Source organism: Lepidochelys kempii, chromosome 10, assembly GCF_965140265.1.
Source record: "Lepidochelys kempii isolate rLepKem1 chromosome 10, rLepKem1.hap2, whole genome shotgun sequence".
Taxonomy (NCBI): Eukaryota; Metazoa; Chordata; order Testudines; family Cheloniidae; genus Lepidochelys; species Lepidochelys kempii.
Window position 1 is genome coordinate 23,555,729 of NC_133265.1, and position 17,068 is coordinate 23,572,796.

The 17,068-nt window shown below is 39.7% G+C and overlaps 1 protein-coding gene across 14 annotated transcripts in view; it reads right to left on the reverse strand.

Moving 5' to 3' along the window:
- CLEC16A (C-type lectin domain containing 16A) overlaps positions 1-17,068 on the reverse strand; it is a 188,076-nt gene that overhangs the window by 25,576 nt on the left and 145,432 nt on the right. Inside the window, exon 22 of one of the 14 annotated variants that reach the window (XM_073362453.1) lies at positions 4,802-8,645. The exons of 12 other annotated variants lie outside the window; for them this stretch is intronic. In XM_073362453.1, the coding sequence (XP_073218554.1) occupies positions 8,635-8,645 (11 nt within the window). In that variant the 3' untranslated portion in view covers positions 4,802-8,634. Of the gene's footprint in view, positions 1-4,801; positions 8,646-9,743; positions 11,178-17,068 lie in introns of those variants that run through there. One more of the 14 variants, XM_073362452.1, reaches the window with a different exon arrangement.

Sequence of the window (17,068 nt, forward strand, 5' to 3'; positions counted from 1 at the left end):
CAGTTTTTAAAATTACATCCATTGTAATGAGATGGAAAATTAAAAATTAAAATAATTCTCTCGAATTCACTCAAGCTTTTGCAGTTCCAGACACTGCTTTTTAATTAGGGCTGCTTACAGGGGTGCTGGAACAATTTGTATAGAGGGGCCATTGAACCAACTGTAAACCCTATACATGATGGAAATCACTTCAAGCCAAGGGGTTGTGGCAGCACCCATGGTTGCTTACATAAATATTTCAATTTAAATCACGGTCTGGTACTTGGAATGGAAAGAAAATTTATTAAGCTCCTAAGGAAATATTTAAATACAGAAATGATAACTTAATACATATTTACTTTACTTAACATTACTTAGCAGCAGGTAGTCTTAATGAGAAAGTTAATACTTATAACGCCAACCTGCGGTTTTAGACCTACATGGAGCTTGTTGCAGGGCTGGAGACTTAGTTCTTAGTTGGCTCTAGAGACTGTGCTTGTACTTTTCCATTTAAATAAGTTTTTGAATGTTATTTGCTGTAATTCTAAATTTCATTGTTACAATACATAAATCCACCATAACGTCTCTTATCACATGCCATGATATTCCTACAATATCTCCTATGACTTTGTTCCATAATTCCCTGAAAAATCTTCTAACTTAACCACAGTCCTTCATTTTAGGATACAGTGCCATTCCTGACTCTATTTTAAAGAATCTATGGAGAACATGGTAGTAACAGTAAAGATTATGAAGTGTGCAGATAAAAGCTGTGTCTATACTCTTATAGCTCGATGTTTACACACTATTCTGTCCATCTCATTAAGACCATACACCTATCCACTGTGGAAGACTTACAGTGACATATCAGGATTTTCTGATATTTTAAGTCAATGTTCATAAAGTCTCACATCAAAATCTGTTTCAAAAATGTACACATAACCATAGTAGAATAGACCTATTTTAGAGAAAAACAATAGTGTAGTAAGCAGCTATCTATATTGTAAAACACAAGGATTTATTTATGTTTGTTTCAGAAACCAAACTGATTGATCTTCCACAATCTTTTAGATGAATTAACAAACTGAGGCTGCATACAATGGTGCCTGATGGTTTATGTGAAGGGAACCACAAACTGAACTACTTCAAATCTGAAGGAGTTCTGTAGCATTCATGCCCACTGAAGTTTATTTTTTGCAAAAATAAATGCATATTAGGTTTCTGGTACATACTTCACATTTTGGAAGACCAGTTATGCTGGGAAACAGGGAACAATCAATGGCCTTGAGACCACACAGGCCAAGCACAATCATTTCTGAGAATCACAAAAGTTTCAATTCCATTTTTTCATGTCAGTCAAACCCCGATAATGAGTTAGACACAGGAAAATTCTCTCTCGCACTCACTTTTACAAGACTTTTTTTGCTCTTTGAAGAGTGAGCCTGATATAGGCCAGATTTGGGTGTAGTATGAGTAGGCAGTGTGTAACCTTTTCCAGAGAGCTTTATAACAATGAATCCTCAACCCTATTCTGCAACAACTGTAGGCTCCTCCCTGAGCAGAGAAATTAGGTGCCGATCTGCGGACGTTTAAAGGTGCACATTAAACAGAGCTGGCAGCTGCTTCTCAACCAGGTTATTAAAAAGAACACGTGGCGAAGTAGTCAGGACTAATTTGTTAAGAACTCTAGCCTGTTGCTTCATATCACTGACTGCCTTCTGTTCTGCCAGTTTTACAAATTAAAGTTCACGTTGCTACTCCTTACCTCTAACTTGCTTATATTTAATTTTTTGTAAACTTAAGTTTTCTTATTATTTTGCTCCTCCTGCAAGTGTTCACTATGGTTCAACAAGGACAGGAAAAAGCTATACCAGTATAATGCATCTTTACACCGGCAGAACTGCATCCGTTCTAGGGACTGAAGTGGATTAACTATTTTGGTAAAAACAAAATCACACCCCTAACCCAAATAGTTATACTGGTAAAAATTGTGTGTGTAAATCAGTCCTATGTCACACAAATAGCCCCACTGACTTCTGTGAGATGATGAGGGTTTTGCAGGACTATGCTCTTAGTTTGTACCTTCATATCCCCAGGCTGCAGCTTTCTAGATACTCAGGGTGTGGATAGAGATCCACCCATAACTGCATTGGTCATTTATGTATTTGGAAGGAAACAAAGTAGAGTATTAATGTTCATGTCAATGCAAAGGGATTCAGATATTTATTATATCTTTTTATTCTCATCAGTGTGTAGTCTCACATCTTATTTACTGCACACTCTCCAAATGTTGCACTGAATAAAGAATTATTTTCCTCATGGATATTTTATGACTGCTTCACAAACACTAATGAATTTGTCTTCACAATATACCTGTGTCAGAAAAAGGGTATTCTACAGATAGAGAACTGAGGCAGAGAGAGATTAAAGCCAAAGCTGCCAAAAGTATGCGCTAAGTTTGGGTGATCAATTTAAGAAGCATAGGGCCTCATTTTGCAGAGTACTCAGCATTTTATAGCACTTTATACGTACTCAGATCAAACACTTATTGACTTCACTTGCACTTGTGTGAGCTCAGTAGTTTTACAGATCAGACCCTAAATCTCAAATTGAGCACCCAGCACATGAGGAACACAAAACTATTTTTTTCGCGTTGAGCCATTGTAAGTTATTTGCCTATTATCACATACAAACTCTGTGGCAGAGCAGAATCCAGTTCTCCGGGGTGCCACTCAACAGTCTTAACTATGAGACCATTCCTGCAATCCCAACCCTCATTCATTACACACCTTCCATATTATGAAACAAATAACACAAGGATCCTCCAGACAACAAAAGAGTATGAGACATTTTGACAGTGGGATTAACGAATATTTGCTGGCACCAGAGGAATGTTGTGACGGGGAATCCTGGATTCCATTCCAAGGCCAGAGGAGAATATTCTCTAGCAGTTACAAATCCTTCTACTCCTGTCATTCTCCCCTCCCCACACACTGTATCCCTCCCCTCACTAGTCAGTCCCTTGCAGTAGAGTCTGGTACTTTCTCCTTCTCATCCATGATGTTTAGGTGTCAGAAGTGGGAGCATTGACAACACAGAAGAACGTGTCCCTGATCAGGTCTGGTGTCCAGTGCCACAGTGACAAATGGGAAGAGTAATTGCAGGAAAAGTCCTCCTCAGTGAAGAAGGAATGTTGGAGAATTTTGTGACCAAACTCTAATAAACTTCTACTGAGAATGTGCAAATAGTGATTTTCAGAGGCATACAAATGTGGGTGGTTATTCACTGGGACTAGAGCAACCTCTCTGCCAAATTTCAAGTCCCTGCATCAAAGCATAGAGATACTGGAACTTCCCAGCAGTTAAGACTTTTTTTTTTTTTAAGCATTGGCCAAACGTATTTTCCTAATTTCATTCTTGGAAAAAATTTTTTTTTATATTTTAGCAAAAAAAGTTAATGTCAGAGATAGACACCTGGCACAGAAATTTCAGCTCAAATGGGTAAAATCTATCAAAGTTATAAGCAACTGAAAACAGACTCTTATAATAGAAAGTGTTCTGCAACTTTAACTATACACACTGCTACCAGCATGATCTATGCTTTGACTGAGTCAGATCACAGTAAATTGCATCCCATTTCATATAGCTTATAACACAACTTCCCTCTTCTTCTATTATGTTAACTAGTTTGATTAATCCTTTTCCTCCTTAACTTTTAATATGGTCTAGCTCGTTAGCATTTTATTCCCCTACAGAAGTGAACGAAGTTTAATAATTTTTTACTTGCCTAAAATGTATCCACTCTAGAAAAATACTGCTCTTTCCTTTGAATTATATAACAGACGATATCCCCATTCTGAAATAAGCTAAGTACCTCCTGACTCCCAAATCTGAAGTCTACTCCAATGGATGCTGACACTGTTGAATTAAATTTTTTTTGCAGATGCTCTACATCTCTCAGAAAAAAGGCCTTGTTTGTTGCAACAGTGTCATAACCAGTGCTATTAGATAAACTGAGCTGTGCACACAATATCAGATGCAGATGTCTGGCAATACACTGCACTTTCCTCACTAGGATTACTATTTGTCCCATCTATTAAAGAGAACCACTTATGACTTTTTGGCTAGGTTAAGCAATAATTAATTAGTCCCCATTAGCTACATATAGCCATGATCACACTATGAATGACACAGGGTAGGAGTAACAGCACATAAAAGGAGCTTCTTAATACTTTAAAAGATTATATTCAATTTTTGTCCATCCACAAGTTCAGCTACTTTCACAAATATCTCTTCTCAGTTGTCAAAGCTGTTCAAATGTACAAGAAAGCAATTTTGAAAAATGCCTTTCCTTCCCATATGTTATGAGTCTGAGGGGAGACCATAACCAAAACAAACATTTTTGGAAAAGTATAAAATGAAAACTTATCTCATAAATTACAGGAGGAAAATGGGAACAATTACATGTTACCAGTAATAGTAGAGTACTTTTAAAACAAGAACCAGAGAAGAGATTATTAGCTTTGGGAACAGGAAATGCAATGCAGAATATATACATATATTTTTATGCATATCCAGTTTTCCCAAATTACTAAGGAATAAGGATAGGGCTTTCATTTTTCTTTCAGATTTTGGGTTAGTGTTGGGGGAAATTATGTGATGCTTGCTAATTATGTGATTACAATTAATCTGTGATGAAAAGTCAGATGGAAGGAGAATGCTCTGCTAAATCCTTTTTTATATGGGAAGCCTAGAAGTTTCATGACAGAAATGACAATGGACTAGGGGAGAGAGATATTGACTTTTCTTTTTTGGTTGCAAAGCCCTCTGTAGTTTGAAATCGTAATACACTGCAAACGGCAGCAGCATACACGGGGAGGCATGGCTTGGGCATGTAGAGAGACATGTAAGGTACGTACTCGGGAACATACCCTTTATCTATCGTAATAACTCCTTTAAAAAGTAGTTCAACTCTAAAAAGTGATTGGAAGTGTCACTAGAAGGGTCTATATTTTGGTATCTCAGTGATAGTCAGATCAATATTGCTAGGCTTAAGAAGGGATTTCTACTCTACCTCAGCTGGCAGCTTTGCAGTGTATCTTCATTCGTGTCTTTACTCGACTAAGCCGTGCTGTCTACCAGATTGGATAAAAATCCATTTTTAGTACAGTCAATGAGTGTGACTTTAGTGTCTCTTTCCAGAGAAGGGTGCATGTGTGTTTGTTTTTTTGAGAAGGGTGTGTGTGCAGTCTCTCATATGGGCTTAAGGGATCTACTACACCCCCATTTGCAAGAGCTGAAGAGGCCTCCACCTATCTTGGATACCTAGTCCTACAGACATCCAGCTCTGAACATCACAAAACTTCTAAAATGAAAACATACATTTAATTTTGAATTTTTGACCTCCTCACTTGATCATTGCTGTGACTCCCTGAGAAGTTTTAGATGAAAACCCCATCAATTCCAGCTTTCATAATTAAGAATTTAAGGACAAGCAATTAGACCTTAGAACTGTACATTAATTGCCTATTAAATCTAATAAGACCTAAAACTATACTGCTGTGCTGACTTTCGTGTAATCTATGCTTCTATAGCAACTTTCAGCTAAGGATCTCAAAAAGCTTTATGCACAGTTATGCTCAAATTGCCCCCGTGAAGTAGGAAAGTTTCATGCCCATTTTAAAGATTATGGGAACAGACGCCAGTAAGCCATGGACAACATCTGCAATAGAGCTGGGAATAGAAACCAGGAATCCTATCTCCTGCTCTCATTCTCTAACCATTAAAATATTACGTATAAATTTGTTTTTGCTTAACTCAATTGTCCCGTCAACAGCTATGTTAAAGTAAAATCCCATCCACTGTTCTTGATTTGTAATTCCTCAGCTTTACCAATGACTAGTCTGTTGCAGCTGTTTTTACATCTATGCTTAAATTTTTAGCATAAAATTAATGAGAATAAAATTTTAAGCGCATACATTTCTGTAAGCCCACAAGGGTTGCTTGCACAGCTAGAGCTCTATCAACAAACATATTGGAAGTCCAGAGAAAAAATCCAAATTTACTTTAGAGAACACAGATTTAGATTCTCAGTGGTGAAACTGAGAGTTTATTTTTCTGAGGTTGTCTGCATCCATTATTAAATAACTTGCTTTGTCCAAACTACAGTTTTTTAACACGCAAGCTACCTGTCTCAGTACACTTAAGACTGTCTTGCAGAGCCAGCAACGTGAAATCTGTTTTGTTAGCCAAGAGGCATATGCTGAGTGTGGCAAGTCTGTTCAGTACCTCAGGCTGCCAACAGGAAGAGGATGCCCTGCTAGAGACCATCTAGGACTTAGGAGCTTTCTCCAAATCTCAAATTAATGTTGGACCTCAAATTTCTTCCTTTTATTGGCTATGAACTCCCACAAATGTATCTGAACAAGATCACATAGATGAGAAAAGTTTAAGTGAGCATCAACAAGCACCTTTAAAAAAAAACAAAACAACCCACCACACCCCTCAGTACCACCTGTCCCAATTTGACCTGTAAATTGTAGAGGTCACTTGTTTTCTTCCAACACAGCTTGGCTCATTTCTAATTATCCTATCATCTGAATCCTTCACACAATACAAAGTAACTTTGATGCTACATTCATCTAATTGTAGCATTTAATCAATCAGGCAGCAGCAGATGAACAAGAAAGAGGAAGCTTCTGGTTAACATACATATCAACAGTACACAGTAATGACAGGAAAAGAAAATATAAAAACAACAATTGTGATTTTGTTAATTACATTTACCAAAGTTAATTGGACTGGGGTTGCGGCTCTTCAGTGACTGAAAGCCTCTGCGTAAGCCTGCTATGTCTTTGTCTATGTCTGTGACTGTTCAATTAGTTTGCATAAAAGGCACTTGTAACTACTAGTGTGCATTTCAATATTGTCATTCAGAAAGAAAGTTTCATAATCTTTCTGCACTGGGCTGACCAGCAAGCTGAAATCTTCTAAAGGACTTAGATTGATATTTGGCAGGAACTGCTGTTCTGTGAGCACTGCTCTTTTTTGTTGGCAATTTTTCCAGTATACTTCCCACATTATCATGTTCTTTGCATGTCAGGCACTTTATGTTATCAGTATGAGTAGAATTAGGCAGACATTAGGCCACTAAGTTAAATAAATTCAAAAACGGATAAAAAAACCAGTCCACACAGAAATTAAAGCACAGTAAAGGCGGCCTCAACTTCTCATTAAAATGAAGTATCTCCTTATACGCCTGCTTATAGTCCTAGACATATTTCTCATAATAGATGCAGGAAATATCTGAAAAACATGCAGACCATTTTTTCTGAGGCAGGGCGCTCCCCCTTTGAGCCTGTGCTTCTGTGTGTTTCACGGAGGGAGACAAAGCAAAAAGATATGCCATGTTTTCAGACAAAAGTTTAATAGTTCACAAAACCATCAATAGTTAAACCTGTGCAGTGTTGTAGCCGTGTCAGCCCCAGGATATTAGAGACAAAGGGGATGCAGTCATATCTTTTATTGGACCAACTTCTGCTGGTGAGAGACCGCTCTCTCTCACATCAATAGAAGTTGGTCCAATAAAAGACATTACCTCACCCACCTGGTCTCTAAAATAGTTAAACCTAGCAGAAATATACCTTCTTTGCAATCAGACAAAAATATGAAGTAATTTTTCAGTGTTAAATTCTTTATCTGAAGTTTAACAAAATCCAGTTTCTTGCCATTGGAAATACGCATAAGTTATGATTTATTTCACTGCAGCAGCTTGCTCAGCTTCATTATGTTGAGCTTTCTACAAACATACAATCATAGAATGCACGTACCAAAAGTGCTTAATGTGCCTCAATTTGTTTGACGGGAACAGAAGACTGCAATTTACATTACAGTTAATGTTTATAAGTAATCAAAGTTGGGTCCGTACAAATGACATACATTGGAGAATAATTTATCTCAGTGAGTACGAGATAAGTAAGGTGAGCTCAGATGAGAGCATACTCCAAAACGTGAGCTTTTTACATAGTAAAAAATGTGATTTACCCATCAAAGCTATATACTTTTTGCTACCAACATTCACTTTTAAAAGTAAGTCACACGATAACCAGTAAGTGGGAAAAAAACAAACATTTTCCCATGAACTGAGTGTTAGGTCAATACAGGTTTTGCCAAATTGTGACCACAAGTAGAAGGTTTATATTAAGTTATCTGGAACAAAATATTAATCAAAATTTGCCAACTATTTTGTAATGAAAATGTATCCCTCTATAAAACATTTTCCTCCTTGCAGGGCCTGAACTAGAAGTACAGCAAACTTTCAGAACAATTATTTCGGAAAATTAACACAATGCTACATTGACTAATGAGAGAAAAGAAATAGTATCTTATGTGGCTATCATCTCACACAAGAAAACATAAAAGCAGATTCAGTAAGAATGCATGCTGAAAACAGAAAAAGATGACCCACACCAAGTCACATCAATGGAGAATAAAAATAATCAATACAAGTTTTTAAGCACTTTATCTGCAGATGAATTTTAGAGGTGCTGCAGTGGGATGTTAAAAATCTCATTTTTTAAAAAAATTTTTAATCGTCTAAAATGCCTCAGCTTGAGAGCCTTGATAAAGAAAGATATATTTCAATCATGAGACTTCTTCAGGAACAATCTGCAAAGAAAAAAGTAAGCAGAGTTAGTCATGGCTATTGGAAGTGAAATGAGACCTAAGAGGTTCTAAAGCAGAGGTGGGCAAACTACGGCCCGTGGACCACATCCAACCTGTGGGACCCTCCGGCCTGGCCCGAGTTCCTGGCCCGGGAGGCTAGCCCCTGGCCCCTCCCCCACTGTTCCCCCTCCTGCGCAGCCTCAGCTCACTGCGCCACCGGTGCAATGCTCTGGGCTGGGGGGCTGTGAGCTCCTGGGGCAGCGCAGCTGCAGAGTCCCTGCCTGACCTGGTGCTCTGCGCTGCGCGGCAGCAGCGCTGCCAGCCACCGGTGCTCCAGGCAGCGCGGTAAGGGGGTGGGGGGGAGTGGGTTGGATAGAGGGCAGGGGAGTTCGACGGGGTGGTCAGGGGCTGGGGGTGTGGATAGCAGTTGCGGCTGTCAGAAGGCAGGAAACAGGGGGGTTGGATGGGACAGAGCTCCTGGGAGGGCAGTCAGGAAGGAGAGGAGGGGTTGGATGGGGTGGTGGGGGGCGGGGGTTCCGGAGGCGGTCAGGGAGCAGGGGGTGGTGGATGGGGCAGGAGTCTTGGGGGGGGGGGCGTCAGGGGATAGGAGGGGTTGGATGGGGTAGGAGTCCCGGGGGAGCCATCAGGGGGTGAGAAGCAGGGGGGGCGGTCGGATAGGGGCCGGGCCAAGCCTGGCTGTTTGGGGAGGCACAGCTTCTTCTAACTGACCCTCCATACAATTTTGGAAACCCGATGTGGCCCTCAGGCCAAAAAGTTTGCCCACCCCTGTCCTAAAAGTACCTTTATCTGTAACCTCTGCAGCTTGCTTTCAAGTGGTGGTAAAGGTAAAATTTAGAAATGCAGACACTGATGCATGTGCCCCATTTCCATTCCAATAACCATGAACCTTCTAAAAGAACAGGAGTACTTGTGGCACCTTAGAGACTAACAAATTTATTAGAGCATAAGCTTTCATGGGCTACAGCCCACTTCATCAGATACACAGAATGGAACATATAGTAAGAAGATACACACACACACACACACAGAAGGTGGAAGTTGCCATGCAAACTGTAGAGGCTAATTAATTAACATGAGCTATTATCAGCAGGAGAAAAAAACTTTTGTAGTGATAATCAAGACGGCCCATTTAGACAGTTGACAAGAAGGTGTGAACCTTCTGTATCTAGCAACATGCTCCCTTGAAATTTAAGACTTGATACCAGGAAGGATGCATTTCCCTAAGCTGCTATAGAAGAATGCCTTTTCTGCATGATGAAAATGGACAAGTTTCACAGGGCAACATTAAGTTTCTTACATACATATTAACAGTATTGCCAAGGAATGCTTTATAAGATGCCACTGATGTTTCAGTGCAGACATGAAGTTGCCGTATCTCTTCAGCTTTACTTTAACAATACTACTGTATTTCTTTGAGGGTGATGAAGGCCATGTTCGCTCTGTCTTAAATTTCAGAGTTTCCCCCTCTGCCTCTACTTCTGAATGGTTTAGCTTTAATTCTGTCATCTCAAATAAGGAGACAGTTCTACAGATCAGACAAAACATAGTGGAGGAAAAAATCCACAAAGTTGAGACATGGAACACAGTCCTCCACCGAGAAACACAATTTTCTCCCATACAGTCATATCTCCATTCACCTAAGCTCCGGTGTCGTCGTTTCTTTTCCTCCCCATACTGCTCTAATAACTCTGATCTGCAGAGTCAGTTTGAGAGTGCCCAAGAGCAAACCAGCAGGTTCTGGCCAACTTTCCACCTCCTCCTGGATTGTCATTCTTAACTTTACAAGATAAGTCAAACAATCCATAACTCAGGCTTCTCTGTGCATGTACAGTAAGTAAAAAACAAAGTTTGAAATTCAAATGTTCTTTGTTGATATTTCACATCTTTGCCAAAAAGTGGGGGTTTTCCCTCACACAACTTCATTCAAACATTCTCTTCAATTTCAACTTGCATAGGTTTAAACCCCAAATCTCAAAAACTCTGTCAACCATCACTGCAAATTTTGCACTGTTTTGATTCAAAATAATCCATCTGTGGTCACAAATATTACATATGTGAAGCTCAGACCAGGTTTGGTACAAAAAACACAAAACCTGACAAGTTTTGTGGAGTCTAGGGTTTTGCTGCCAGCAGTTTGCACAGCTCTAATCAGTACCCAAAAATGGATTGTATGGCAGACATGCTCTAATAATTTTTAGTCTCAACATTTTGCCATGTAGTATATGTTTTTTCGGTATTCAATGACTGTAATTTTACTCCCACTCCTTCCTATCACCTTTTAAGTCCACAGCTTTTCACTAAGATGACTGTAGCTTCTTGTTAAATGGTCCTTTCACCCACCCACAGTTCTCTTAATCCTTGATTTGGGTTTTGCCTCTCTTCTGAGCTTCAATGACCTATCTTCCTCTCCATTAGCTTGTCATGTCTCTCCATCTTCCTTTCTTTTACCTTTGCAGATGACTATCAAAATGTTCCAATACATTATTTTCAGTGTGCATTAAAAAGACGCTCTGTCTGCAATCAAAAAGCGGACATAACTATTTGAACACAAGATGAACAAATTCATTGAAGAGAAAAATGTGCTACTGTATGTATGAAGCTGCAATTCCAACCAAAGTTTAGCTTTCCAAATATTTTGTGGAAATATTAGTTTTAGCAGATGGTAGTGGCTAGGTTTTTAGTGACATGCACAGGGATATACGTCCTGATTCAACAAAGCACTTAAACACATGATAATCTCATCCCTTGTACTGACAGCTGTTGCAACTCGATCACAAGTCTCATATCTGGTGTTTTCCCAAACTTCTGGAGTCCTGCAATGCAACAATCTCTGCTGTCATTAAAAAAAATAAAAATAAAATAAAATAAAGGTTTCTAGCCTTCATGAGTGTGGAGAAAAGCCAGAAAATGTGACCCAAGTGCTCACAAACCAAAAGGCAAATAAAAAAAGCATTTTTAAGGGGGGAGGGATAGCTCATTGGTTTGAGCATTGGCCTGCTAACCCCAGGGTTGTGAGTTCAATCCTTGAGGGGGCCATTTAGGGATCTGGGGAAAAAATTGGGGATTGGTCCTGCTTTGAATGGGGGTTGGACTAGATGACCTCTTGAGGTCCCTTCCCACCCTGATATTCTAGGATTCTATGATTATTTTTATGGCCTGGCTCTTTATTATATATAATTATAGCTAGATCTCCTGATATCAAAATCACAGCAAAACTAGATTATATAATTATTGATCTTATATTTAAAATTTCCCACAAATGAGGGGAAAATGCAGAGATGAGAGTGAAAATTAGATCCACTCATGGTTAACTGATGTTGGTGTCTAAAAAAAATAAAAGGCACAGAAGGCATAGAAGTATTGGATATACTGAAATTGCTGAAGTTCGGAGTTTCACCTTAAGCAAGAATTGAGGAGTCCAAGTCCTATTGAAAGTCAACGGGACGCATGTTCTTAAGTCACTTGGATGACTTTGAAAGTGCCACCCTTTGTGTAAAATACTTTAATCTCTTTTTCATAAGGTAGCATTCCAAAAAGTAAACATTTAAAAAAATTACCTAGCACTGTAATTTAACTTAATATATTTGCCATCAAGAAATCCATCAAAGAGCTATTCAAAGTGACCAAAAGCAGCGTCTGCCATGAAACATTTGGAACTGCTGCTAAATACATATTTCATAATGCTTTAGAGCTTTGATTATCTGGCAGTGATGTATTTCCTAGTAGGAATTATTTAACATGCATTTTGCAAGCTTCCTATTCGGAATGATTAAAGGGCAAAAAAGTTCATTAACAGAGTTTAGGCTGTCCATCGATAGCTCATGTCCTTCCTGAACATCGAATTCAGCAAAACTCAAACTTCAGTTAACGTAAATGCCCACAGAACCTTAATTCTGACCCCCTGGAGCTGGCAATAGCCACTGGGAATTAGCTGCAAGCACCCCAGCTGCATTCACTATGTTAAGTGTAGCTGTATTGAATATGTTGTGATTTTGATATGAGGAGATCTGGCTCTCAGTCCCTCCATATATGTTATCCAACGAAAGAGAAGCATATGTATGTGGAGGTTCCATTCTGCATCATCTCAATACAGAACTGTGTAGGTTGTGTCAGTGGCAGGGCCCTGGGGTCTTCTTGCCATGGGTAATATCAGTAGTGAGGTGCGATGTGAGATCAGTCTGTGGATTTAAAGATGGGCAGGGAACAGTATAGGTTTAGGTGGTATCCTGTGTGAAAATGTGAAGGTATGAAATGGTTGTTAATTTTACAAGTGTGGGATTCTGTTGGGGGCATAGGCTCCATTTCAGAGTGTATGGAAAGTGCAGGTAGCTCTGCTGTGAAAAGGTAGAGTGCGAGTATGTCTGCCTAGTATTATGGGGCATTGCTCAAAGAAGGTGACCCTTCCCCATAAAGGCAAGGCCCCCAGAACCTGGGCCACAAAAAAGGGGGCAGAGACCCCCAGATCCCAGTCACATGGAGTAGGAAGACACCCCCCTAGATCCTGTCACACAGAGAAGAGGAGAACCTGAGACTGACAGCTGTCCTTGCTCCTATTCTCCCCAGTTCCTCTCCCAATGACCTACACCCTCCCTCTTGAGCTCTCAACCCCTCTCACCTCTCTTACCACCCATCTCCATCTATCCCCTCTCCCCTCAATGCAGCCTCAAGCCCCTCTCGCCCCTATTCCTCCAACTCCTCCACCCCCTAAAATGAACCTTCCTTGCCAGCAAGCATTCAGCTATCTTTATTTATTTTTAAACAAAATATTTTTGATTACTTCCCCCAAAACAGAAGCCACCCTGACAGAGGCAGATTTTAGTAATACGCCTCCCAACCATTTCCTGTTTTCTGTCCAAGGTGGGACTTGAACGGACACTAGCTGGGGAAGTTGGGTTCAAAGAACAACTGCTTATCCTCTTGAGGTATTCAGCTGGTGTGAAACTTCAAAGACTAACAATCCTGCTAACCAGTGGTATGCTGTGTATGTATGCAAGCCATGCATTGTACGCCCATTGGTCCAGCCCATGGGACAATGCTATCCGGCCCCCAGATGCACACAGAGGATGCCATTTTGTAGAACAAAATGGTGTCCTCCACACAGTTTGACCTTGTATATGCCATATACACAAGGTAATGCTGCACGAAGGATGACATATTGGACCACCTAGTACATGTGTAGAATTGCATGCCTTACTAAAAATATCACAGCACAGCACTGCTGCTAACTCCTCTGTCTATTCACACTCAGTACAATCTATTAGGAGCAAGAATAAGCACGTGAGGCTAACTGGAGAAGCAAAATCTTTTTCATATAACGTTTTAATTTGGTTTTCCCCAAAGAGCTGCTGGGTGCCAAGCACTCTGTTGGTGTAATCCTCAACTGCTGGAGACCCTGTTGTGATGATCTGCACTCTGGTTTTTATCTCAGGCTCCCCTTAGTCAAGTGGCCCTAAATTTGGATCACTAGCAGAACCCCATGTCCTTATTAGGCACACCAAATGTAAAGGTGTAGATTTTAGAGCACTTAGAAGAGTTGCGCTTTAAACAGAAAGCTGGTCTTAACTTTAACTACAGCAGAGCTGTTGCTCTGCTATAATATTCAATATAGACAATTCGGAAGGCCTATCCAGATGACTACTGTGGGGAAAAACTTTTAAGCTTGTGGGTACACAGGGAAATCTACTGTGGAGCCAGAGGACCCTAAAATACCAGTGAAGGAACCCCAGCTACTCACCACATCATCTTATACTCCTCACAGCACATTCTCCCCAGGAACTATGCTGCCCTTTGTATTCCTGACAGCCCCTGCTCCCTCGCTATCCCTCTAGAAGATGGATGGATGATGTGAAGAGCGCACTAAGTGCTACAATCTGCCAAACATTTTTCTGCCATTTGGAGAGGCGCTTGCTCTGTAAAGCCAAAGAAATTCAAACAATGCATCTGAACTGGAATGGAGGGGCTCTAATGGAAATAAACGACACACAGATATTTAAAAGCATCAGCACACATTATAGGAGTCCAAAATTCTTGGGCTTTCCTTTAACGTGTTATTTAGAAGTGTAGTTCTTTTTAGAAAAGTGACCATTTAAAGTATGCCATTGTGGGGATCCATTATTTCCACCTCAAATACATTTAGCTTTTTACCAGATCAGATTTTTTCCAACTGTGACTCCTATAAATTCAATGCTAGGATTTAAGAGGTCAGATGATCTCTTTCATTTTCACACATTAATAGTAATTAATGTTCTGCAGTCCACCTTAGGCAGTAACACTTGTGCAATCCTAATGCTTTCAAACTGTGTGCTCAGATACACTGATCCAACTCCACTTCCTTTAATAAGTTTGCACAGATCTAACTGATTAAATTTCAAACGCTTCTGCTGACAGTGAACAAGAAGAAATAGAATCCAGTCCATTCCTCATTACTGTTCTGGCCCTGCAGAGTTAACAGGAGTAAAAAGCAATATCATCTTGTCATTAAAATCAGCAGGTATGACTGACTACAAACACGGAACAGATCTATAGAGTAAGAATGCGTGAAAATGTGAGTTTTTCAAATTAGACTTGCACTTAGACTTGCCAAAAGCCTCTATATCCCCTATAGCGATTATTTCCATAGCAGGCTGACATAGTACTGTGCATGGGGTTTTTCCCCCACAGAGAATGGGAGTGATTTAGGTTTGTTTAAACTTACTTATGGTCTACAATCCACCATGCTATTAGGCGAACTATGAAACAAGGAAAGGATAATTTAGCCATCTCCACAGCATTTCTCAAATTAGAACTCATTCATGTTTTGATTTTCCCACAATTCCATTGTAGGAGCTTATGAACCAGGAGCTAAAGTAAATGTTAAGGTATCATTTTTGAAATCAGCAGTTCATTTTGTTTAATGAGAAACAACTAATCTTTAAGTATTCATTGCTTGGAGACATTAATACATATTTTGTAACAGGAAAAAAAAGTAAAGCACTACAATTCCTTAACTACAAACAGCCCTTCAGATGTTCTAAAACCACTGCTGACCTATATTTTCTTGAAGTAAATGCTTCGGTGTATTTATCTGATATCCAAACTAAACAGAATTTACAAGTACTGTAGAAAGTTACCTTGGAAGTGAGGTTAAGACAGTGGATGGTGATGAGAATGAAGGTCTGGGGTATCTCAAGTCCCCCTTGGTCAAGTGGCCCCAAATTTGGATCACGAGTAGAACTGCATGTCCTCATAAGGCACGCCGAATTACAAGACAATCCAAGTAACCACAGAGATTTTAGAGCACTTAGAAGAGTTGAGCTTTCAACAGAAAGCTGGTCTTAAAGTACAGGAGAGCTGTCGCTTTGCTACAATGCTCAGCAGATAATTAGGAAGGTGGGAGGTGATCAGCATGAAGGTCTGGAATATCCCAGGAGTCCCATAGTCCAGGCCAAACAGATCTTTGTCCTGATTTTCAGGAGTACTACATGCTCAAAAACCTCACTGAAGTCAATGAGAGGTACAGATGGTCAGCATTTCAGACAAATCAAGTCACTAGTCAATGATTTAGGTAAACTGATCCCTTTGCCCCGTGCGGAGGAAAAGACTACAAAACTGACCTTGTCCACAAGTCATCTGCCATCCCTAACAAAAATATTAGTGAACCAAAGTAGTATTATGAACAAGGCTTCATTTATCCCAGCTGTAATATGTGCTTCTCCAACCTGACCCCCAAAAGGGGGATAGATGTCATCACCTTCCCTTAATTTTAAGAAGTATAGAACCCTTAACTAAAATCTACATAAAAGAATCTTAACCTAGAGTGGTACAGGGAAATTTTTTTTTTTTGTTCAGATTTTGAAATGAGAAAGGGGCAATGACCAGCAATGCACAGCTAATATTCTTCAGAGGCTTTCCACAAACTCTTCCCATTAGTCTGCGATAAGCCCCATGTACAAGAGGTATATACAGCGCTGAAGAGGATGGGGGGTACAGAGGAATCTATTGTTTTCTTATTTAAAGAAAAGTCCCTCTGAACCATAAGCAAGTAGGGCAGTGGCACCACTTGGTAAAACAGATTAAAGAGCATTATGTTGGAAATATTTAAGAGTCCTTCCTGTAAAATATACTGAATATACAGCTCAGTGTTTAACTGGTGTAATCTGAAATTAGGAGGCTAGTGGGCAAGTTAAGTGATATTTCCGTTTCGAAATATTTCACAAGGAAATGTTTATAAAGTAATTTCCCCTTTTGAGGAAGTCGGATCCTCTCCACAAAAAAATTCAAAAGTACTATTATGAGCTCCAAGAATACAGCATTTCTGGCAGCAATGATTTAGCAGTATCCAGGAAGGTGGTGAACATGACAACCATGGAAAGGATCTCAAAGTTCTCTACACTTTGGTGAACAAATTTTAACATACTTCCAGAAAC